This window comes from Asterias rubens, chromosome 3 (genome assembly GCF_902459465.1).
Source record: "Asterias rubens chromosome 3, eAstRub1.3, whole genome shotgun sequence".
NCBI classification, from domain to species: Eukaryota; Metazoa; Echinodermata; class Asteroidea; order Forcipulatida; family Asteriidae; genus Asterias; species Asterias rubens.
In genome coordinates, this window is record NC_047064.1 from 11,234,003 (window position 1) to 11,259,470 (window position 25,468).

The following is a 25,468-nucleotide window of genomic DNA, read 5'->3' on the forward strand; positions in this document are numbered from 1 at the left end:
ATCTTGTTTCAATGTGAAAAATGTATCTATTTATATTCTTGTAGTGGTGCATGGCATCAATTATGCGCAATACAATTTGGTTACAAAGGCATTATTATGAATTATAGAAATGTAGAATAAGTCATTTTTGAGAAACCAAAACAGATTTTATATTTACTGAGAAAATTAATTCAAAATAAATGTGATATATTTTGACATGATTTACTTAAAAATTAATTTGGTTCATGATAGCAGTTGTACTTATGAGTGGAGCCAAACACATCTTAGTCTGAACCTGTTTTTCTTTATTTTTCATCTGAAATGAATATAATAGTACATATATGGAGAGTGTCAATATGATGCGTGCACTATATAATAACACAAAGAACTTACTCCCTGTTCTACTGATGCTAAGCGTTAATAATGTTGTGTATTCCTTTTTAACATGGTTTGATCTTATATTTTGTTAAAATTTACAGATCTGGTTCCTTGACACTGACAAGCCATATGTAATCTGGAATCAAGCCTACTTAATCTTCCCTGACTATTTTTGGTAAGTACAGGTTTAAGTTGACTGGTATTATTGTGTGCATGTTCAGTTATGGAAGTTAAAATGGATGACATTGTGCTTGTATAATGAAAGAGAATGTCCTGTGTTCTTTCAGTGATTATAATTCCATGAATTCTGTCAATGCTATAATGTTACCATATCAGATTCAATTGGATCATACAAGCTTTCATTACAATGTGACAATCACATTTTGAAAGATGCTCTAAAAAATAAAATGCAGACCTCTACTTACTACTACGTGTCTTATCACCTAACAATCGCTTGGCCTTAAACTTGTCTTATCACCTAACAATCGCTTGGCCTTAAACTGGTACATGTGGACTTGTGTACTTGTGTACCTATGCAACCTTTGTTGACATTTTAGGGTCAACTACTGTAAATCTAGATCTGAAGCTAGCTACAAATCCATTGGTCTTGAGTAAAGATCTTAGATAAAGCAGCAGCTCAACTGTCAAGTCAGCAGGTCCACAGCTTCCCACCATTGAATACACAACCAACACCCCTATTCTGAAAGTAGATCAGGCCACTGAGCTTTAGTTAAGGTAGGCAGCAGGCTTTATTTTGGGATATCCCATTAATAAGTGGTGCTCATTGGGTGCCTCTGGCTATGTGGTCAGCAAAGCGTAGACCCTTATGCACCCCCATAGTGTCTGTGCTTTAGCTGTCATAGAGAACTCACACATGGTGCTATTGTAGTGCACATCTAATGCAGATATTTGGTGACTAGAGTCACTGTAGCTCCATTCACTTAACTATTTCAGCTAGATTGAGTGCAGTGAAAGCTGCTCACTGATTTATAAGATTGTAGGCCTATGTGCAGGGGATGTGTGGTAGCTACAGCAGCAGCAGCGTGTACAGTACATGGACGTGGTCAGCGGTGTTTAGTGTACAGTAGTCTTTAATCGGTGCCATTTGAGGTATGACTGCACTGAATAATGTACATAAATGTATATGATTGTGAGTAGATGATTGCATACATGTACCTGTCCGCCTTGTCTGACCTACTAAGAAGATCAAAGGCTTTATCAACTGTCCAACAATTAAGTGATAAGGATTTATCCAGTAACTATATTGGCAGAGCTGTCTAGTTGCTGTTGTGAAATCAAGGTAGGATTGCATTTCTGATTATAGGCCTAGATATATCAGTATTCAAATTGTGTCTGTAGTGTATTTTTGATGTACAAAACCAGATCATGGAGGTAGTTGTACACATACTAAGTACACTAGTAGGACAAGCATGGATAATGTGATTGAAAAATAAATGTTTCATTTTCTGTTTTATCATGGTTTTATGAACGACAGTAAGACACTAGCACAAGATTTGGGATCCTTGAGCAAGAACCACCATGTAAAACATGTTCATAGATCCTTGATCGGTAAAGATGTAAAATCCGACGGCCACATTTTCACTCATTTATGACCAACATTTGAACTCTTCTCTAGCCTGAATAAAACCTAAATTGGGTCATAGTGAGTGACAAAATTGCAGTTGGATTCAATATCTTATCCTATACTTTCTGAACCTGTAGTCCTGGGCATAACTGTATTTTTGCATTGGATCAATGATAAGAATTTACCTATTAGTACAATGATGTAATATTAAGCACTGGCTAATTGTGTACAGTGCCTAGCTCACGTATTACATGAGCAATTTAACTGTATAGCCCTGCTTGGCTCACCATGTGCTGCATAGCACTTTATCAAGCAACACTCTGCAATATTATTCTGCATGATCCAGCATTAAATAAACACATTTTGTTGAAAAACAAATGATGGTTTTATGATCAGAATGAGCTTTCTTGGAATTGCATTAATGGTATGCCAACAACGCACAAGCTACAGATAAGGCATTCATTGTGCCCATGTGCTCAGTTTGAAGTAATGTAGTTATATTTTTAAAAGCTTTTGAGATCCAAGATTTTTTTTGTTTAGGGGGGCGGGAAGGGGGAATATATTATAAACATGTTTAGAGTGAAAAGCAAAAGTTAACGGACTTAAAATTATAACAAACTGAATGCTTAATATCGTTGGTGTGTTTAACTTTGTCATTCAGTGTAATTGTTAACCCTGCCGACGCTTTGGTTGGATAACTCCATAGAAATACAACAAAGTGTTCATATATCAAGAGTCCATGATGTGTTTGACTGTATAGATGGACTATAATGCACATTGTGTTGAGAGTAATGTGTATTGTTGTACTATGGTGCCACATGTGTTGATAATCTATGGAGTCCACTCTGGGTAGGTAAATGTGGTGTTGTCCAGCGGAATACAAGCAAACTCTTCCAGCCCCTATTTCTGCAATATTATTCCGCATGTCCGGCATCAAAAAAGCACATTTGAGATATCTCTTCTAAGTGTTAAAAGTAGCACGGTTCATATCTCTGAATTATCACTTCAACTATTGTGAATTATTTGTTGCGAGTTTGTGGCGTCAAAGTTTGATTTGCATCCGCAGGAGGAGGTATGAAAACCAGGCTTAAGTGACACTAGAACGCTCACTTGATTCTCGGTAGTTATGTATGATTGCAATGCTGTCTATAGCTCCTGAAATATATGTTACGCAAGAACCATGGATATATTTTAACAAAATGGTGTTAAAGCCTCTGCTCTTCATTCATTTTCTTTTTTTTATATATTTTTTTAATTTACAATTGCTGTAAAATGCAGCAGCTGGAGGATACAGGGAGGGTCATGGAATTATCCAGCAGGTCCTTAATAAATATCTGAACCTATAACAATGATTGTGTAGCCTTGCCATTCATTACTGAAATATTACACACCTGCTTCTGGTGTCAACAGCAGTTTTTGAAGGGCACTCTCATAACAATAAATCACCTGGGTTGGGTATGCTCACAGGGAAACCATGGCTCTAGATTCGATACAAAGCACTTAACTCTTACTGTAGCAGTAATTTCCTTTATTAATCCACCAAGTTCCCGCAGAAAGTGCATTCCTAATCTGAAAAATCTGTTGTTCACATTTGTCTTTACACAAACTGTAATTATTGAAATATGAGAAGTACTGTATGTTATTTTTTTTTCTGATACAAGTGTTTGCGCATATCTGGACATTGTACTTTTACAAAAATGATAAACATTTAAATTTAATATTTCATGTAACTTTCGACATACATTGTGCAAAATGTTATCAAATTGTTGGCGTTTTCTTCATGTTTGAATCCTTTTATTACCATGTTTTACTTGTTCCTAAAGTTCTGAAGCCTGGCAACTTTGTCCACAAGCACTGCCTCCATCATGAGAATAAGGCGGTATCCGAATTGGTGTCTACAGCTACGGCTATTGCTATTAAGGGATATTGCTAAGGGCGTTCCTATACCTCAACTTAATGCATGATGACGCGGAGATCTAGCTGTAGCCCTAGCTGTAGCTGCCAAATCGAACATAGTCTGAGAGTGTTGTTAAGTTTTTCTTTTGTTTTTCCAACTAATGGCTGGTGCCAACCTGCTTCTTTCTCAAAAAACGTAATATGAGGACAGTTGAGTATGAAGACCATGCTGTAAATGAACTAGTGTACGCACATGGATACTGGGTCAGGGTACTTGACACTGATATCTGTGTGTGTGTGGTTGATGTTTACTTGAGGTGACTGTTAATGGGGCATGTAGGTTCATTGTGTCACCACTAAGTGTCATATCATTGATATCAAACAGAAGTGCTCTAACTTTTTAACGGGATTATTACAAATAATTTTTTTTTTTTTTGCCAAAGCTGTATCTACATCTATTGGTAATTATTTGTTGGCAGATTGGAAAGCTTGAGACAAGACTTTAAGATGATGAGTTACTTTAGATAACCTTTGCCCATTACCTGGGTTGACTGATGTGTTTCTTAATCTTTCAGTATACAGATCAGCCCGGTTCATACTTCCTGCGAATGCGAAGGCGAAGCAAATGTTGACGTCACAAAGTTCGCAATGAATATTTGGCAGCAGTTAAACTCTGGGCAACTCACTTGCGAATATCGCTGCAAAGGGGATGTTATGACGTCAAATTCACGTTACATTCGCATCGCATTTGCATTCGCAGGAAGTATGAACCGGGCTTTACACAGGGTTTACCTTGAAGTTTCTTAGTGACTAGCCAGCAGGACCAGTAGCTTGTAATTTCACTAGTCCAGCTTTTTCACAAGTCAATATTTCTCATGAAATAGGGATGTTCTTCAATACTGAACTAACCAGACACTTGATGAGACTTTTGACTGTCCTTCCACTCTCAATGTGTTTTGCAGGGAGAATGCTAAGGTTTTGAGATTGTTTAGTTTGTGTTCATCTGATTAATGGTACAATGCTACTCAGTTGCTTTGGACAGTTTGGGTTTTTCTCTGGCATATTTATAAGAATGTTATCAGCTAATAGGATTTGACACAAATTAAATAATTATTTGAGAATTTTCCCATTTATGCTACATTGTGAAGAAAGAACAAATGATGGCAAATTATACAGAACTAATACATTTATTGCTATCTTAGCCTATGGCTGTACAGCTCTTGCTTCTGTCAACTCCTACTAGTTTGTGTTCTTCCAATCCTGGTAATATCCAAAGCCTTGAAACCCCTATTGGACAGTAGTCTGGACTGAGTATCAAGAATGTGTCTGGGTTTAGTGGGGTGACTTTAGTGAATGGGTTCATTGCCTTTTATACAGAGACGGGTCAGCCAGAGAATTGATTATGTTGGTGTATCCCAGGGAAGTTCTGAGGTATTGTTATGCACCTCATTTTAAATCAGTGGAATGTATTGAGAATCTAGATTGACTATTCCATGATCTACAGTACTACACCCATACAGTCTGGTATGGCTACATGTATGCCCAACAGGTGCTGTGTAGAGAATTCAAGTTGTAAATTGGTTTGTGGATAATTGTCAAACCACAATGAAAGTAGGCTTGTACATGTTAATGTATGTGAACTTGTTTAAGCCCTCAGGCAAACTGTGTAACTCTTCAGTCAGTTTACTTGTTCACTTCTACAATGTATGAACACTTTCACATACATGAACATTTAGTGTCATTTGATGGAGCTACATTGTACCATGATTGTACTGTACTTGATGGATGTGTCCAGTCTAATCATAATATTTCCATTTTCTCTTTATTCAAATTCGATAAGATTTTAAGAAAGTTCATTTTACCTATTGTTCATTACACTGTCACTCAGCTTTGACATTCCAAGTACATACAATGCAGATGCATATGATATACGTTCATTAACATAGACCTTGTAATTTTCCTGCAGTAGAGCTTGTAATTTTGTAATCGGGCAATTCTAATGCATCAGACTAGTATTAATTTCATTTTTTTTAACGAAACGCTACATTGTTAATTTATTGCAAATTGTCACGGAGATGTAGTTCTGTTTGGATTTGCTTCTTGGTGCATCCAAGAAGAAGCAGGGAATATTTCAGTACGACTATTTTAAGATACATGTACGCTGTAGATATTGGATTGGTTAGTTGTGGCTGAAGTTTGAAATGTGTCTGAGTGCATAGTTGTGTTTGATTGTTAACTTCCAGTAAATTCATTCTCATAAAGCAAGTAAATGCTACATGCTTGCTCTCATTGAAATTTTGTTCCTGCTCCCATTGAAATTCTTTGCATAGATTAGAAAATACAAAGTACCTTTTTTCCCCCCATTTTCTATCCTATTTTCCAACATTGAAATGGTGTATGGGCAATGATGGACTCTTGCAAGAATTCAAATGTTTTAGGTGCTGATGCAGTGCAGTCACCAATATAGTACAAATACTTGTACATGTATGGCCAGTACATCTAGAAGTATAAATGCACATAGTTTCACATATTGGTACACTGTGCTCGCATGCTCACAAGCTTTGTGGGGTAAAAATAACCAGATTGGAGCTTTGGTGTTTACAGGCTGGGCCTATATACAAGGAGGCTAATGGAGCGCTCAGCATGAGTGATGCATTCCTTCATTCCTTAGGACTCGGTGACTGAGATTCATTTTATCTGTGCATCAGCATGATTGGATGCTGCCGTTTTAAGTGCTTCAGCTGCTTGGGATTTAAGCACACAATAGCGCAGACTTACAAAACATCGCTGCTGTATTTCAGTACAAGTGACTGATCAAAAAGCTATTTTTATACCAATATTGAAAACCGATGCACCTGTGTTCAATGTATTAAACATACTTTGGTAGCCAATAGACGCATGCAATTATAAACCCTAGCTGAAACACTGGTGGATGATATTGAGCTGGTAAAATACTTTAGGGTCATTTGTGAGCAAGTGTAATTATATATATCCATCTAATTGTTAAAAACTTGTAAACCTTGAATGAAATTAAATCCAACATTCTTTGGTCAATATGCACTTGTAGTGTAATTATGTAGGAGGTGTAGCATAAATTAAAGTTGTTTTTAATGCACTGGTGTGTAGGTATCTACACAATAAATTACACTGTTCATACATGAGTGATGCTGCCAGTATAATTGAGTACTTGTTTGTATCTATATTTACATTGCACCTATCCTGCACTTAGTGGTAAGCTCAGTGGAATCGTTGTTGTCTTACTATTAATGAAAGGAAATATTCCTGTATCGTAGATTGATTGTACGTACACTAATAATGCAATGCAAGTTAATGACAAGCCTTTGTTTTGTCTCTTAAAGGCAGTGGGCACTATTGGTAACTGTCAAAGACTAGCCTTCACAGTTGGTGTATCTCAACATATGCATAAAATAACAAACCTGTGAAAATTTGAGCTCAATCGGTCATCGAACTTGCGAGATAGTAATGAAAGAAAAAAAACACCCTTGTCACATGAAGTTGTGTGCGTTCAGATGGTTGATTTCGAGACCTCAAGTTCTAAATCTGAGGTCTCGAAATCAAATTCGTGGAAAATTACTTCTTTCTCGAAAACTATGGCACTTGAGAGGGAGCTGTTTCTCACAATGATTTTTACCATCAACCTCTTCCCATTTCTCGTCACCAAGAAAGGTTTTATGCTAATAATTATTTTGAGTAATTACCAATTAGTGTCCACTGCCTTTAAAAGAAATAGTGTTGGTTGAATATCACCAAGAAAATGTCCATGGTTGATTGTATAATTTCTCAATAAGTGACTACTATCCATCTACCCATAGCCGGCCATCTTTACATGTTGGAGACTTTTACATCAATCAATTACAGTAAATTTCAGTTGTATCTGAATCCCCATTGACCATTGTATCCATTTGTTGTCAAACGATTGATATGAATGAAAATGAAATCAATGGCTTCTTTATGAGATTCATGAGTTACATTATAAGATGTGAAGGGTGACCATTAGAGTTTGTAGACGAGGGTCGTAACTCCTGTTGGGTTAGCAGTGTGACATGTCATCTTCTTAGGGCCTACCTCTCTGGCTCCCCCTAGTGTGCGTTCATTATGCAACCATTTCACCATGTCCTTCACTGTCTCCAAATTTTGCTCCTGTATTCTCTCTCAGCTTATTACTCTGTTTGCTACATATGAATTTACAAACCAGTGTAGTGGTCTGTCTACTTGTCCATTGCCACTCAGTAGACACTGATGATTTGATTAAACCCAACTATTATATTGTACCATTATAGACATGGCGTAGTCTTGAATTCAATGACAGACACTTGTGTTATGTCTGTAAATATACTACCTGCTTCTGCATATTGTAGCCCAATCCTTGATAGTGTTGGAAATGTGGAACCAGGCTGCAAATTACTACCAACTCCTTGCATACCTTTCTTGTCTTTGAAACTAAATGAAGCACAAAATAGAGAATATACACGATGATAATGATGAAGTCATATTTTTGTGGTCATTTACAATTAAAGGCAGTGGACCCTATTGGTAATTACTGAAAATATTGAGTAATGGGGAGAGGTTGATAGTATAAATATAAAACATTGTGAGAAACGGTTCCCTTTGAAGTAACGTAGTTTTCGGGAAAGAAGTAACATAGTTTTCGGGAAAGAAGTAATTTTCCACGAATTTGATTTCGTGACCTCAAGTTTAGAATTTGAGGTCTCGAAATCAAGCATCTGAAAGCACACAACTGCGTGTGACAAGGGTGTTTTTCTTTCATAGTTATCTCGCAACTCCGACAACCAATCAAGCTCAATGTTTCACAGGTATGCATATGTTGAGATACACCAAGTGAGAAGACTGGTCTTTAACAGTTACCGTAGTATCCAGTGTCTTTAAGGCAAAATAAAAGGAAAAAGATAAATGCTGCCTTTTTTCCAAAAAAGAAAGGAGGATGAAGGCTTGGCTAATTAAAAATCTCATTTTTTTAAGTCTGAGATCGTTAAAATGTATCCTTTTTTAAAATGTATGCCTTTAAAAAGGCAGGGGGCGGGGATTCTCATCTTGGTTTTCTTTTGGCCTTGCATGTTCGATGTAGGCCTACATGTACCAACATTGATGCACCTGAGTGTAAAGAGTAAAGAAATTGTCCAAATCGAACATGGGTTTTGGATTTACAATCAGAGCTGCTAGTAGTATTTCCCATTTGAACTTGTGAATATGTTGTATTTATTAACATAGTTTGTTTGGCCTTTCTTTGACTGACAAAGCAGGTGTGTAGACTGTAGGCCAACAGTGTATTCTTATGTACACCTGTATTGGTTTGCATTACAGGCCCATGTTCAAAATTAACACTACATTTATGAGTAGCTAAGAAATTGAAACCCACCCACTCTCCTTGTATGAATATTTGATGCTTTGGTATAACACATAACGGGATTGAATGGCCAGTGTGGCGTACATTTGGTCTTGGATTTCTCTCTTGGCTTCTTCAGATCCAATACGACCTATGTAGGCATATAGTACGTGGGTTATTGCCATTCAAAGTCTTGTAGTAGATGTATACGTGCACAATTTTAGTCTGGAAATTGATTGAACTGAGATTAAACAATTTAAGTATTCCAGAACTGTGCCCTTTCCAGCAGGTTTTGTTTGCAGGCTCATGTAATTACACACTCCATCATGAAAGAGCCAAAGTCAACCAATTCAAACAAATATTTACAATAAACTATTAATTTGATTGAGCCTTAAGTGATAATTTCAACAAAAAGATTCCTAACAATGACATTTGTAACAATGACATTCGTAAACAGAAAATGACGTTGCATATTTATTGAAAAAGTTCCCTTTTGTACACTTTGTTGGTCTAATCTTACAAGTTTACGTAAATTTACTACCAATCAATGCTGTGTATCTTGTCGTCAAGGTGCTTTGTGTGCTAGGGATTATTAATTGCATCGTTGTTATAATTTCTCACACATTGTTTGAGGAAGCCTAGTTTAGTACAATACCACAATACCACACTCTGTACCTTCGTTGTTTTGTTTTATATTAAAGCACAATGATATGTTGTTTTTAACCGACGCTGTCTACCGTCAGAGATACCCTCTCTATAATCCTATCTGATTAAATGGCACATTATTTATGCAAGTAATACCCACTAACAATCAAGGAGGTATGCTAAGTTATTAAGGTCTCTACATGGCCCTCTGATGGTCAGAGGTCTGTGGATTTGCTGATGATATAATCTTGTCAGCTAGACATCATGTGGTGTAGTAGCTGGATTACTCTGGATGGTGTGATGTGGTCTGGGCCCAATTTCATTGAGCTGCTTTTAGCATTTAACAATTTGGATTAGGGTACTCTTTGTTTCATAAAACACAATGTCTACAGATTTACGTTAGATTTACACCAATTGAAGATAATGATAGAAGAAAGCTTACCTTAAGATATTACTTGCTGAAGTGCAGTAGTTTTTAAGAAACGAGTAAAACAATGTCACCAAAATACATTTTACATGCTAAAATAATATAGCATCTCTACAGAAAGTTATTTTCTTGACTTGTTTTACTAATTTCCCAAAAACTACAGCACCTCAGCAAATAATATTTGAAGGGAAGCTTTCTACCATCATATCTTCAAACTGTGTGCATAGTGTGAGTTTATTGTAAATCTGTGGACATTGTGTTTTGTGTCCTACAATAAGTACCCAGACCCTTTAAGCACAACAAAAGTACTAGCAAACGGCTACCAGTCAAACTGCCACATCAAATGCACAAATTGTGACTGGTGTCCTGCTCAGTTCTGCTAAGCAATAATTTCTGCTTTTAAAAGCAGCCTGTTTGTAATTGGGCGCAGGTCATATATATCACCATCTCTGCCCCCCCTCCCTACTTGTCTATGGTCTAAGAGTAGTATTGTAGTGGAGGGTCTGCTATGAACAGTGGAGCAAACAGGGTCCAATAAGAAAATGCCTGTTTGAACTTCAGTAACCTACTTATCTGATGAAGGACTCATACTATAATTTGATGAATTGCTTTTTCCACACTGCATTTGATTTGTTATGAGCATATTACTGACACTCAAGTTAGAAACCCATGTTCTGTTTTTGTCATTATTTGGGCAATAGTTAATCTTTTTAAAATGCTAAAGCATTGAAACCAATATTTGATTGCTATTATTACCATGACCAAAGTTGCCCTTGTGTGACAAACCACATCAGAAGTCCACAAAAAATGTTAAAATCAAGAAACAAACTGATCACAGCTCATAACACATTTATTGACTTTTACAAACTTGATAACTTTTCATGAATAAGTTTATGGGTTAAACAGTTTGAGTGAAACAAATTATTTCTGTGTTTGTTGCAGGTTGACTTGTTCTAAACGGATGCATTGCTAGCCTAAGGCACCAGGGTGACTTGAAGCGAGAGAACTGCTGGTAAGGATTGTGTTGTTTCCGTATTCGTTGTGAGCTGTCGTTTTGTGAGTTCAGACTGTGACAAGACATGCCATTCAATCGTTAACACATTATGAAAAATGGCCACTCTTATGACAAGTTGTGATCGGGCAAGTGTTTGCCTGACTAGTAATAATGAATGGTATCGTCAAGTCACTTGCCAAATTGTGTCACTCAAGATTTATTCCCTGCAGCAAATCAAAACAAAAGAGTTGCTTATAATAGCTCTAGAGTACAATATTACAGTTCGGTATTCATCTCAAGAAAGTACACATTTATAAGATTGTCATCCTATGTCACGTAGGTATTGGCACCCGGGGAAAGTTAGTTTACTTTTTTTTCAACACTTAAAATAATTCATAGGGAAGTTTTAGGGGTAAGTCATCTTCGCAAAGTATAGGACGGCTTACCAGCTACTGAATGTTTTTTTTAAATTATTATTACTTTTTTCTTTGGGGGGGGGGGGATTTAAATTTTAATTTCCATTAAACTAACCATGAAACTCTAAATGATGTCAAAGTTTGATGATATTTTACACTAGACAACTACTGTAATTCTTTGAATCATTGGCCAATATATTGGACTGTAAAAGTGTGAATTTAAGCATGATATGACCAATTTGATAAGATTAGTCTCATGCAGCTGGCTAAGTGCTGAAATCGGATTAAATTCCTTAATTAACACGGTGGCCAGCTCAACTTCAGAGTAGCCGGCCAAGATCCTCCAGCTTATTAGAATTCAGATATTAGGAAATTGAATCCTAAAGTGCATGTTCAAGTAGCATGCAGTTATTATTTATTTACACTCTAGTTATATGTGTACTTTGCACAGAGACAGTAATTGTAAATCGCAACAAAATAATTGGCTGGAAGATCTTGTACTCTCGCAGTTGGGATGGTTTTCAAGATAAACAATTTATGTTGTGAAGTTTTTACTCCTCCCCGGCCCCATCCCTACATAAGGGTCTTGTCACACAAGATAATTTTTACAACAAACCAGTTTCAGGCAGTCTCCAACAAACCATTTACGTAGGTCTACTCATTAAGGTTAAAATTTTCTTGGGGTTTCAGGCAAATTTGTTTTACTTCAATTGCAACTTGCTTTCGAAGAAGAAAAACTTTAACGCTAAACAAATGCATGTCTGAATATTGAGCATTATGTCCAGAGTTTTAGGCAAGATAACACAGGCATCAGCACCCACACTCCATGTAAAGCCCATATTGGGGATGGTAAGACTGGGCTGACTAACTCGAGGAAAACTACTCATTGAAAAATTGATAAAATTATTTTAACAACGCTTAATTTATATTAAAATCCTAAAACCTCACATTAGTTTGAAATATTTATTAAAACAGCGATTAAATTTTGGTCAGACTATTGTGACATGATATATTCCACATGTGAATAGTGGTTATTTACCACAATAAAATTATTAAGTTAACATTGCCTTGACAAACTCTATCCCCTGATTATACATTGCAAACACGACTTAATATGACTGCCCTGTTAACCTGTATTTTCAAGTCAATTCCATTGTTACAATTGACAGGAAGATAACAAGTGCTAACCTCAACACTTGCCCAAGACAATTGTTTGAATGTAAGGTTACAAAGTCCTACATTTACATGTGCAGAGAATGTCAACTCAGCTCTGAAGGTCTTGAGCTGTGCATGCCTGGAGATGGGAGAAGAGTCCCTCAAATGCATGTATTTTGGATTTAGCAGATATCTAGGTCAAGTCTTGTTTGCTTTTGGTTGAGTTGTACTTTGAGTTGTACTGGCTGAGCCTCGCGTAGAATAGGAGTTGACTGTCATTCTACAACAGATCACCCTGCTGCTGTAAGGGTTACTGTAGAGAATCATGTCAGACACTTTAATTCAGTCTACATGTCAATATGTACTCAAGACATTTATGCCTAGTGTACATGTGTTAGTTGTTTCTGATGTGGGCTACTGACTATGTCAACACATACATGTATCTGATGATTGCCAACAACTATCAGATTATACCTTTCTTGGTTTTAGCATGGAGGTAGTTTCTACCTCCATGGTTTTAGCCTAAAAATGTATTTGCCTGCTTATTTATGTTTACCTTGTCTTGTATTTAAATTCATTTGTCAATGCTTCCCTATTACAAATGGGGAACTATTACAAATGGGGAAATGTGTACTTTTTAATTACAGAATTTTTGGTTGTTCCCTTGTTTATTTTGTGAAATGCCCAAACATACAAGTGCAGAAATTACAGAAATTTTAATTTGCCAATAATAATAATCAACACCAAGGAATTTGCTGTGGTAACATCAAATTTCTATTGTTACCAAAATTTAATTGGATTAAACAAAGTTTTTACTACATTCCTATTGTTGCATTCTTCAAGTGTAATGGTTAACTTAAACTTCAACTGAAGTTAGGATTAAAGTTAGGATTAAAGTTATGACACTTTATGAATTTTACTCTAAATCATAAATGTGCGATTAATATTTTGGGTAACTTAACCTTGACGCTGGGTAACATTCCGACGGGTTAACTTTCCCACTGTCTGCACTTGGATTTTTTGACTCGGTAAACATACCAAGACCAGGGATAAACTAACAGAGCTGGCCCCCTGCGTAATATTGAATAGTTTTGATAGTCACGAAAATCTTATTCTTCCATGAAAAAACATGTCAGCTGCTTCGAGTCACGGACTGATGGGAGATTTAACCGAGTCGTCACATCCGCATTGGGCTTTCTGGCTCGGTTAAACTGACCTGGTCAATCTTCCCGGGCACCTTTGACTCAGTTAAACTACCCATTCGGGTCGGGTAAATTATCGGGGAGGAAAAATTCCTGGGCTGTTCGCATTGGACTTAAAATGGGTAAGTTACCCATTGGTTTGGTTAGTTTACCAAAATTAAGTCCAATACGAACAGGGCTTTAGACGAATGTACTTTAGATCACAATAATCATGACCAAATACATTATACAGGGTTTACACTCCCACCCATAAATGCCTGCTTACATACACAACTATACATTGATACACAAATGTTGCTGCCTTGCTCGGCTAAGAAACCACGCACCAAAGACAAGCACACAAGAGCATGTCTTGACAAAGTGACGGCGCGTGAAATTCAGTCAGAAAGTATGGAATTCTTAATGGGCTGCATTGGCATTGGATTTCATGGTGAGGAAGAGAGGCTGTTACTAATATGACAGATCCTTTGGTAACACTCAGTGTAAGTATACATGTGGGCCACACATAAGATCAGACATAAAGATTGCTCTGATGTGCCACACACAGCCATTTTTCATTAAAAACTTGGGTACCCCAACATAACCTTTGACTTAGAAATAGCAGAACTAATAAAAGGTGTGCATTCATGGTTGAAGCTGTTCATTATGTAACACTGTAAATACAAAGGTTGTCAGCACATCCTAGGGTCAACCCTCAATATCAATTATCATTATATGGTTGGTTTGTAGTCACACCACGTGTGTATCTACTTGTCAGGTAGACCATTTTCAAAATTGAGAAGTCTCCTGAAATCCGAAAATCTGCTCCGCGGTAGTAAAATATATAGCAAGACAAATTATTCTCTAAAGAACAAACTCTACTTGGCAAGTAGACACACGGTGGCACCACAAACCAAATATAAATTGATACCTCACCATGCAATGCCTCAAATCCCATATCAATTATCATGTTTATGTTATTCTAAAAGAAACATTTTTTGAAGCTTGAGTAAAATTGAGTTGAGTTTATGAAGGATGCAGCAAGATTATTATTAACCAAAGTTTGACCGTACATTATGATTTTACATTCAGACTTCATGTTAATTGATGAGAAATGTTTGATGTTATTGTAAATATCATTATCACACTTGACAATAATTGCAAACCCATAACGGGTGAAGACTGTTTTCAGATGAATACTCGTCTTTGGAGATTTTCTTGTAGATTTAATTTAGTATTCTACAGAAATAACTAAACTGGTTCATGTCTTGATGTTTTCTTCTTGAGGATTTGAGGGCTGACAATTATTCGTCTCATTCCAGTAGAGAAATACTGATAACAGTGTTTTTCAATCTTTTGCACAGTGCTAAGATTGATTACTATCTGCATCTTGTGTGTACTGACTCGTACTCAAGTATTAATTTACACACGTTTGGGCTTTACAGAATTGCCCTGTAGCTAAAGAAACACTATAACCTCGCCGACCTGACAACATCCTCCTTTACAATCATGATAAGGGAATTGTAGATTGATAAAGATTATAAAACAATCTTAAATTTAGTGTGATGACACACAGGAGCCTATGTCTAACCGGATGCCTAGTGCTTCTTATGATAAGTACGTACGTGGAGGAATGAAAGTTTGCTAACTGAACTTGTAATCACATCTACAGTATATAGGACTGCCATGACTGGGATGAGCATTATGGGAACCCAAGAATAAATGACTTATATTTGATCTTTGAAGTATATGTTTGTATTTGACACGCTTGTATTTGGCGTGAGATCATTATCACTCTGCACCATACTCTTATTAAAGACAGTGTACACTATTGGTATTTGTCAAAAACCAGTCTTCTCTCTTGGTGTATCTCAACATATGCATAAAATAACAAACCTGTTAAAATTTGAGGTCGATCGGTCGTCGGAGTTGCAAGATAACTATGAAAGAAAAACACCCTTGTCACATGAAGTTGTGTGCGTTTAGATGGTTGATTTTGAGACCTCAAGTTCTAAATTTGAGGTCTCGAAATCAAATTCGTGGAAAATTACTCCTTTCTCCAAAACTAGGTCACTTCAGAGGGAGCTGTTCTCACAACGTTTTATACCATTAACCTCTCCCCATTGCTCGTTACAAAGTAAAGTTTTATGCCAATAATTATTTTGAGTAATTACCAACAGTGTCCACTGCCTTTAAGACATAGGAACCTACACTTAATGAGACCGTGAGACCAAGGACCCTACACTTAATGAGACCTACATAGGTCTCTATAATTAACAAGACTTGGATCCATCCACCTAAAGAGACTAAGGACTCTACACTTGTTGAGACTTGTCCCCATACTTAATGAAAGCAAGGACACTAACCTTAATGGCATCAAGCGCCCTACACTTAATACTTAGGAGCTTACACTGAACCCCCTTGTTGAAGTTAAGGGAACTACACTTCTTGTGACCATAGGAACTACCCTTAATGAGACAAAATACCCTACCCTTAATGAGACCAATGACACTATTGGTAATTACTCAACAGAATTGTTAGCATAAAAACTTACTTGGTTGAAAGCAATGGAGAGCTGTTGATATTATAAAACATTGTGTGAAACAGCGAAGTAATAGTGTGCTCAATAATAATAACAACAGATATCTTGCTAGAATCGTATTAGGCATTTGAAAGCACACAAATTTGAAACAAATGTGGTTTTTTCTTGTAGATTTCTTGTAGATTTGTTATGCATTTGTTAGGATATCCCAAGTGAGAACTGAGAATACTGGTCTTTGACAATTATCAAAGGTTGTATACCTTTGCAATTACCAAAGGTATCCAGTGCCTTTAATGAGACAAATGACCCTATTATCAATAATACGAGACCAAGGGCACTTTGTTTAATGAGACATAATGTAGGAACCTCCAATTAATGACACCTACACGTAGCATCAAACAGACAAAATATGTATGAAAACTCAATACACATGTTCAATTCTCACATTTTACTGATCATAGTTAAAAATTGTGGTTCTGTACACTTTAATGGTTTCACCAACATTGAATGTTTCCACCAACATTAAAAGGTTTTACCAACATTAAAAGGTTTTACCAACATTAAAAGGTTTTACCAATATTAAATGGTTTTGCCAACATTGAATGGTTTCACCATGGAGAAAGATTTCACCATGGAGAAAGATTTGACCATGGAGAAAGATTTCAGCATGGAGAAAGATTTGACCATGGAGAAAGATTTCAGCAAGATTGTTTTAAGGATGTGTACCATACTACCTTATCCACATGACAATGTAAAATGCTTGAAGTTATAAACAGGCCAATAAATCAGCTGAAAATAAACCTGTTGCAATATTTTTCATATTGGCTCTGGTTTTATTACATGACGTCATTAGTGGGACTGAAAATGTTTTGAAATGCTTAAACTATAAACTGTGAAGTCATATCCTGAGCAAGATCTGGTTTTACCTGGAGACCATTATTTGAAGCTGCTTTAAAACTATATGATGGGGAAAAGTGTATTTTCAGCTGATTCAAATTATTATAGCAAACATTTACATGGTAGACTGACATGGTAGTATGGCATACTGACATGGTAACGCTGCATACTTTAACATTGAGATTTCTGATTGATTCTAAATTACTTGAATTTATGCATGGAACTGAACATGTACAAATATATAATGTGCTGATTGCTCAACAATGAAACGTTGAACCTGTCTATCCAATTTGCCATTACACTCTCTCTGAACAGTAAATAAGAACCAATGTCATCATTGTGCAAATCTGCCTTGAAGGTAGATGATATATCGCCATGGCAACCGGTCAAAGTACCTACGTATTTTGTCAAAGCATCGTCATATACCCTGTTCTGCAAAATATTTGTTTATCCAAAAAGGAAGAAAAAAAAATCAAATCCCCAAACTTATTCTGAAAACAATACGGTATACATATATAATCACACTGAATCTATTGTTATGCAAAAGGCTTTAAGAAGTGAAAGAAAATGAGACAAGGAGGTGTATTGTTGATTTCCTTATCGCAAATTTTCTAACTGCGAACGTACGTGCTTTCCACATGTACATATTATACTTACATGATTACATTTTACGTACTGTAGACAAGTTAACTTTAGAAGACCTGAGCTCAATTTCAATTAGCTACTTTAATCATGGAAATACAAAATAAACAATTTTGCTTACCATTTTTCTGCTGAGCAAAATGTAGCATAAAAGCAGTTCCATGGTACATATTGAATGGTATTATTGGCTGGTGACCTTTTTGACGTCAGCAAAATTATTTGGTGCTTAGCTACATGTACGTGAGTTTTTGATCTTCAAGAAGCAGCTCTGAAATTAGCCCCAGGTCCTCAAAGGGTCTGATATTCAGATAAAGTGAGTTTCATGTACATGTGTACCACCTACATGTGTGCCACTTTGAGAGTCGGTATGATTGATATAAGATGAAATCACATAATTGCACTTTACTTACTCATCTCAGGACAACAAACAATCTTCTTGCAATCACTTTGATTGTTTGTCTGGTTTTTACCTTTCCTTCTAGTCGAAACGAAAATATTTTGGAAATTCTCATGTAGTTTTTAATGTTCAGAATATCATTTTCACAGTAACTAAATAAGGTTAAGACACCAAACTTCCCCCAAAATACACCAGTAAACCATGTTTGTCTTGAAGGAAGTATGGAATGTCTTACCCTGAACAGGCCTGAACTCTGGCTGTAATCCAGAGCTGATAACCAGCCATGGTATGCTAGAATCTTGGACTTGCTTCACAATTATGCAGAATACAGTGAAAAACAATAGAGGTAGACTATCAATCTCTTGTAATACTCATTTTGTGTGTACAACAAAAGGATAAAGGTCTGGAAATCAAGCATAGCACAAAGGAGATTTTGAGCATATATAGTTGGTGGGTTGGTGGGTTGGTGGGTGGGTGGAGGTGGAGCGTAGCTACACAGCATTGACCCCATATGACCTTTCCTTCTCCAAACTGGGATAGAAAATCTTAGTTTATGAAAATCATATTCACACAAGAAACTCTCAACCAAGTTACAGAGACAGCAGGGTATTTGTTCACAATTTATTTAAATTAAGCTCTGGTTTTCTTTTGCTTCAATTGTCAAAAATACATGTATGTTTGCAACTTTCATATGAATTTGAAACTTTGCACATAGACTTAAATCCTTTAGCTTAAGAAACATCGTTTTGACATCATCAAATGTTGAATTACTTAAAATCAAGTTAAGTATTTCATAAACTCATGTATCTCTCAAACTATTTTCTGAATTTTGATTTTGATTGTACGCATACTCTGATGTTTTGTAAGCAATGTGTACTTCGTGTTCTCTTTATTTAGTGGAATCCTGATAACTATATTGTATTAGTGACCTGACAGACGACTCGTTTGGGTTATACTTTTAGTATGGCAGATATGGCTGGAATCCTGCCATCCACACCCCAATGGTATACAGTAGTTTGAATGCCTGTCGCTCTGATTAGCAATGTTTAATGGACACACTAGCCCAAGTCCTTCCAAATCCTTCACTTTGGCAATTGGACATTGAAGGAACTGGGACTGTAAGGTGGTTACTTATCAAGTTTAATTTACCTAATATTTGCAAACTAAATAATGCGTCCTTGATTAAGACAAAAAGCTAATTCAAAAACTGCTTGATAAGTTTGACTAAAGCGAATGGACCGGCAACAAGAAAGTTTAAGTGATTCTTCACTTGAAACTTGACACCAATTAAAGTTGCTGTAAAGAGTGAGATTGATTAGTTTTCTAAGATTACCAATCATGAATGGTGGCTTTAATGGTGTGAGAATTGGCTGGAATGAGTGGAGTCGTGCTGCACTAGTCACATAGCCCCCCTCCCATCTCTTTACTTACCCCTGGGTCTTCCAAGGTTAAATTAATTGATGTGCATGCTTGATCATACAGTATTGATTAGTTAGTCAACGATATATTCAACTGAAACTATGCTTTGGGCTTTACTGATTTAACCTTTTAAAGACATTATCCCAGCAGCAATCTGCATGCAAATTGAAATCACGACAGGCCTCTGTGACGCACACACATTCGCATGATTAGTCTCTGCAGAGAGACAACACTTCCCCCTTCTTCTATTAGTTTAAGAAGATGAGATTGTGTACTGGTCCACACTGAACGCTCTAGTGAGCTAAGGAATTCATTTGTGGTATTACCCTGGCTTATGGTTTTAATAAATCTATGTCAGTTGCAGGCAAGGGCAGTAGGGAGATTGATATATGTATGTAAGTGGTTTGAGGAGTATTCCCATGTTGTTTGAGCTGCATACATTAAGACGTATTACAGACTAGTCATGATTTTTCTCCCATCCATTCCAAAACAGTTCACAGCATTTTCTTAAGCTCCCTTGGGAGTAGTTTTGATTGCATGTCATTCAGATGTATCACTTTCAGTCAATCCTGTCAGCAAACCAATTTCCTTGCTCCTAACTTGATTACAAACTCTCTTCTCTGTTTTTTTTTTCGAGGGACGAGCACTCACAAAAACACACAAGATATGATATACATTTTTCCACTATCAATTGATTTTTGTAGATTTTTGTTTCCAAAACGGAAACCCTTTCTTGTATTGCCCCTTGCTAGGGGCACATTGCTTATAGCAATATAGGCTTTGAAATGACCTTTTTCAATCACTGGACCTGGCGTAGGAACAAACAGAATGCGTAAGCGATTGGTTTATAGCTATAGGATGGCTTTTAGTGACTTATCTATCGATCGAAGAACTACAGCAGAACCCATCTCGCCCTATACATACATAGGAAGTCATAGGATTGTTGCAAATTGATGCTATGTCTCTCTTCGATGCTTTTTAAAGAAATACACTGTACCAGGTCCCGTGGGTCCACTTTGTGCAGCTCTGAAATGAGTCTCTCATTGGAATTAATTGCCGCTCAGACTAGGTAATACACTTTGCCTTGTGTTTAGAAATCAGTGGACACTTTTAATGGATCAATATAGCAGAGGAGTGAGATGCTGTAAGTGCTCTCTGTTTCAGCAACGATACCTTTGTTTTTCATTTGTCCACTGAATCAATATGGATGCCATGCTGCTCAAAGAGTGAGATACAGTACTCTGCACCATGAATTGCACCAGTGTGAACACTATTTCGTCCATTGGTGCTTTCTTATGTGGTTTAAAAACTCAAGACTGTTTGCGGAATGTGGAGATGAAAATAGAGTTCTGATGTTTCAACATTTTTGTAACAAAACAATTATTTGATTTTGATCTGTATCTCTAATAAGAAATGCTTCATTTACTGAATTATATTTATGCAGCGAGTCCATTTTCAAACAAACAAAAACGATTGATATAAAAACTGGCTGTTGATTGTTTTTCTTGACTGCAGGTTGGAGGAGGCGTGGAGAGACTGAATTGCTACCAAGGGTAACCACCACACCGTCAACCTGACGACCTTCGTCCAATTTCCCTCATACCCCCTGACCATCCTACCCACCCCCACTTTTCCTCCATCCCCATTCTACACCATGACAACCACAGACGACACACCAGGAATGGTGGGAAATAGCGACACACCGAGTGTGACTCTCACAATTAGACTGATCATGCAGGGCAAGGTAATAGTGATAACACTAGCTTGACTTTACGTGTAGACTGTATCAGACATTGGTCAGGAGCAGATCACACAGTATTGCTATAAATGACACATTTGGCATAGATGTACAAACTATAATACACCAACCATGCACCAACTGACCAGAAAGCACAATGTGTAACTTATTGGCTCTGTTGATGTTATAACTGCTTGAAAAATGTTGTACTGAAAAGCTAAAGTAAAATGTTGCTTTGCTGGGCAAACTTAAGTTTTGGAGATTGCTATAGATGTACATTAAATGTCATTCCCAATGCTGAAAATGATTTAACCCAAAATAAAAAAGGGGGCAATGACGTTGGCTTGTGGAACATAATGGTAGATGGTGTAACAGCCATGTACATGTTCCAGCCAATATTCAACATGAGTAACATCTGGCCAATATTTTAATACAGTATATAAAATACAAAATGTTCATTTGCACTTGTTTTCTTGTTTTTACAAAGAAACAGGGGCTCAAAGTTAATAAGATTGTTGTCAAAATTCTGTGTCAACATCGACTGCACTAAAAGTGTTCATTGAATACCCCCATTGTTGATGTAGTCATAAGATACAGGCTGATCTCAGGGTGATGTACGCTGTATTACCATAGCGGTCCTTTCTCTGTGGTATTACACAGCTGGTCATCTTAACTCTTAAAGGCTTTGGACACTATTGGTAATTGTCAAAGACCAGTATTCTCACTTGGTGTATCCCAAAACAAGCATGAAATAACTAATCTGTGAAAATTTGGGCTCATTTGGTCATCAAAGTTGCAAGAGAAAAATGGAAGAAACAACACCCTTGTTGCACAACTTGATGTCCTTTCAGATGCATAGTAAAAGGCTTCAGGCCTGAAGTCTTTTACTATCTTGAGTGAGAAATTACCTCTTTCTCAAAAACTACATGTATGTAATTTCAGAGGGAGCCGTTTCTCACAATGGTTTACAAATACTATCACCAGCTCCCCAATTTATTGTTTCCAAGTAATTGTTTATGGTAACGACTATTTTGAGTAATTACTAAAGGTGTCCAGTGCCTTTTAGCACTCCATTTTACAGCGATCCCAATGAAAAGTATTAGTTTCAAGGGTTTAACCTTATCCTATCCAATCAAGATCAGTGACAGAGAACTAAAGTACAGCTGCAATATGTGGACATCAAGAACACACATTACATCATACTGGGTTAAACAGTTCAAGTCAGTCAGATTGAATTGTACAATGAAACACTCGGCATTGTTTGAAGCATTATTCATGCAAACAAGTTGACCTACTTGGCCCAAACAGTTTGCATGTTTGTAAACATGTAGACATCAACTCTTTGACTGGCCTGAAGATTATTTTCCTGGCTGTGAATTATCTATATCCTCTTTGGGATCATGATTGGTTATGACGTTGCTTTCAATGCCTGATGTGTGTAACACAACTTGAATGTTGACATTCATTAAAATGAATAGTACACATATTTTGTGTCAAATAACACACAGACAAATTTATCTCCCTACCGTTGGATAATAAAAGAACAATTGATTTCTTTGTATTTTAAAGCTTTCGGGAACGGACAATTGTAAACAACTTGTAAACAAAGATTATTTTCAGAAAAATAGCATGACATTTAATACGAAATTCAATCGTTGCTCCTTAAATTGCATTTGGTCATAGAATGTTTTCTCGCTGAGTTGAACTACTTCACACTGGTAAAGAAAAATTGAATTATGAAGAAAACAGAATGGTCGCTGTGCCCTAACCCTGTTAGAGGCCATACATGGGCATATATGGCTACCCTATATATTTTTGTATTACCTACACTCGAATAGAAATGCACAGACATTTATGGATGTGATATACAAATATTGAGTATGCCAACCTTTAGAGTTGAGTGGGAGAAATATATCCGGACTGTTCTCAAAGTGAGATAGAACCTAGACAGTTTTATTCCTCAAAGTGAGATAGAACCTAGACTGTTCCATTCCTCAAAGTGAGATAGAACCTAGAGAGTTCCATTCCTCAAAGTGAGATAGAACCTAGACTGTTCCATTCCTCAAAGTGAGATAGAACCTAGACTGTTCCATTCCTTAAAGTGAGATAGAACCTAGACTGTTCCATTCCTCAAAGTGAGATAGAACCTAGACTGTTCCATTCCTTAAAGTGAGGTAGAACCTAGAGAGTTCCCTTCCTTAAAGTGAGATAGAACCTAGACTGTTCCATTCCTTAAAGTGAGGTAGAACCTAGAGAGTTCCCTTCCTTAAAGTGAGATAGAACCTAGACTGTTCCATTCATATAAGTGAGATAGAACCTAGACTGTTCCATTCCTCAAAGTGAGATAGAACCTAGACTGTTCCATTCCTCAAAGTAAGATAGAACCTAGACTGTTCCATTCCTCAAAGTGAGATAGAACCTAGACTGTTCCATTCCTCAAAGTGAGATAGAACCTAGACTGTTCCATTCCTCAAAGTGAGATAGAACCTAGACTGTTCCATTCCTTAAAGTGAGGTAGAACCTAGAGAGTTCCATTCCTCAAAGTAAGATAGAACCTAGACTGTTCCATTCCTCAAAGTGAGATAGAACCTAGACTGTTCCAGTCCTTAAAGTGAGGTAGAACCTAGAGAGTTCCCTTCCTTAAAGTGAGATAGAACCTAGACTGTTCCATTCCTTCAAGTGAGATAGAACCTAGACTGTTCCATTCCTCAAAGTGAGATAGAACCTAGACTGTTCCATTCCTCAAAGTGAGATAGAACCTAGACTGTTCCATTCGTCAAAGTGAGATAGAACCTAGACTGTTCCATTCCTTAAAGTGAGATAGAACCTAGACTGTTCCATTCCTCAAAGTGGGATAGAACCTAGACTGTTCCATTCCTCAAAGTGAGGTAGAACCTAGAGAGTTCCATTCCTTAAAGTGAGGTAGAACCTAGAGAGTTCCCTCCCTTAAAGTGAGGTAGAACCTAGAGAGTTCCCTCCCTTAAAGTGAGGTAGAACCTAGAGAGTTCCCTTCCTTAAAGTGAGATAGAACCTAGACTGTTCCATTCCTTAAAGTGAGATAGAACCTAGACTGTTCCATTCCTCAAAGTGAGATAGAACCTAGACTGTTCCATTCCTTAGAGTGAGATAGAACCTAGACTGTTCCATTGCTCAAAGTGAGATAGAACCTAGACTGTTCCATTCCTTAAAGTGAGGTAGAACCTAGAGAGTTCCCTCCCTTAAAGTGAGGTAGAACCTAGAGAGTTCCCTTCCTTAAAGTGAGATAGAACCTAGACTGTTCCATTCCTTAAAGTGAGTAACCTTATGAGTGCACACCACTAACCAAGGTCCCCAGATCAACCAGTGCTAAATGATCAAAATTAAAAAATACCTATAAACTTTTAAAAGGGACCTGCACCGTTACATAGCAAAATACATGTACATTCAAGTTTTAGGGGGTGTAGTATACCCAAAAAAATACACTACCACATGTAGGTTGGAAATCAGCAACCCTGGGACACACTATCGGACCCCATATAAGCCATGACCTCCCAGTCTTTGATTTTATAAAAAGTTAAGAGTTGACAAATCTTTCATATGGCTTGGCGCGTGATTTTTTTATTTGTCCTTATTCAATATAATAAATGGCAGACTCATGTGGAAGGGTTGTTTGTGAGACCATTATTGGTTGTTGCATTGATCCATAGCATGTGAGAGAGACTCTGGTGACCCCTTGACTTATATCTAAGATCATCTCTCTAGGGAGGCTCAGAGAATTCTTATATTGATGCAATATTGGGTCATGGACCCTCAAGTATTCTCACATGCTGTTC

At 37.0% G+C, this 25,468-nt stretch overlaps 1 protein-coding gene across 6 annotated transcripts in view; it reads left to right on the forward strand.

Moving 5' to 3' along the window:
- LOC117287869 (poly(rC)-binding protein 3-like) overlaps positions 1-25,468 on the forward strand; it is an 89,946-nt gene that overhangs the window by 29,403 nt on the left and 35,075 nt on the right. For 4 of the 6 annotated variants that reach the window (XM_033768440.1, XM_033768435.1, XM_033768437.1 and 1 more), the window contains 3 exons: positions 459-532; positions 11,218-11,287; positions 21,434-21,662. In XM_033768440.1, coding sequence (XP_033624331.1) covers positions 21,573-21,662 — 90 coding nt within the window. In that variant the 5' untranslated portion in view covers positions 459-532; positions 11,218-11,287; positions 21,434-21,572. Of the gene's footprint in view, positions 1-458; positions 533-1,206; positions 1,658-11,217; positions 11,288-21,433; positions 21,663-25,468 lie in introns of those variants that run through there. The other 2 variants (XM_033768438.1, XM_033768439.1) reach the window with 2 other exon arrangements.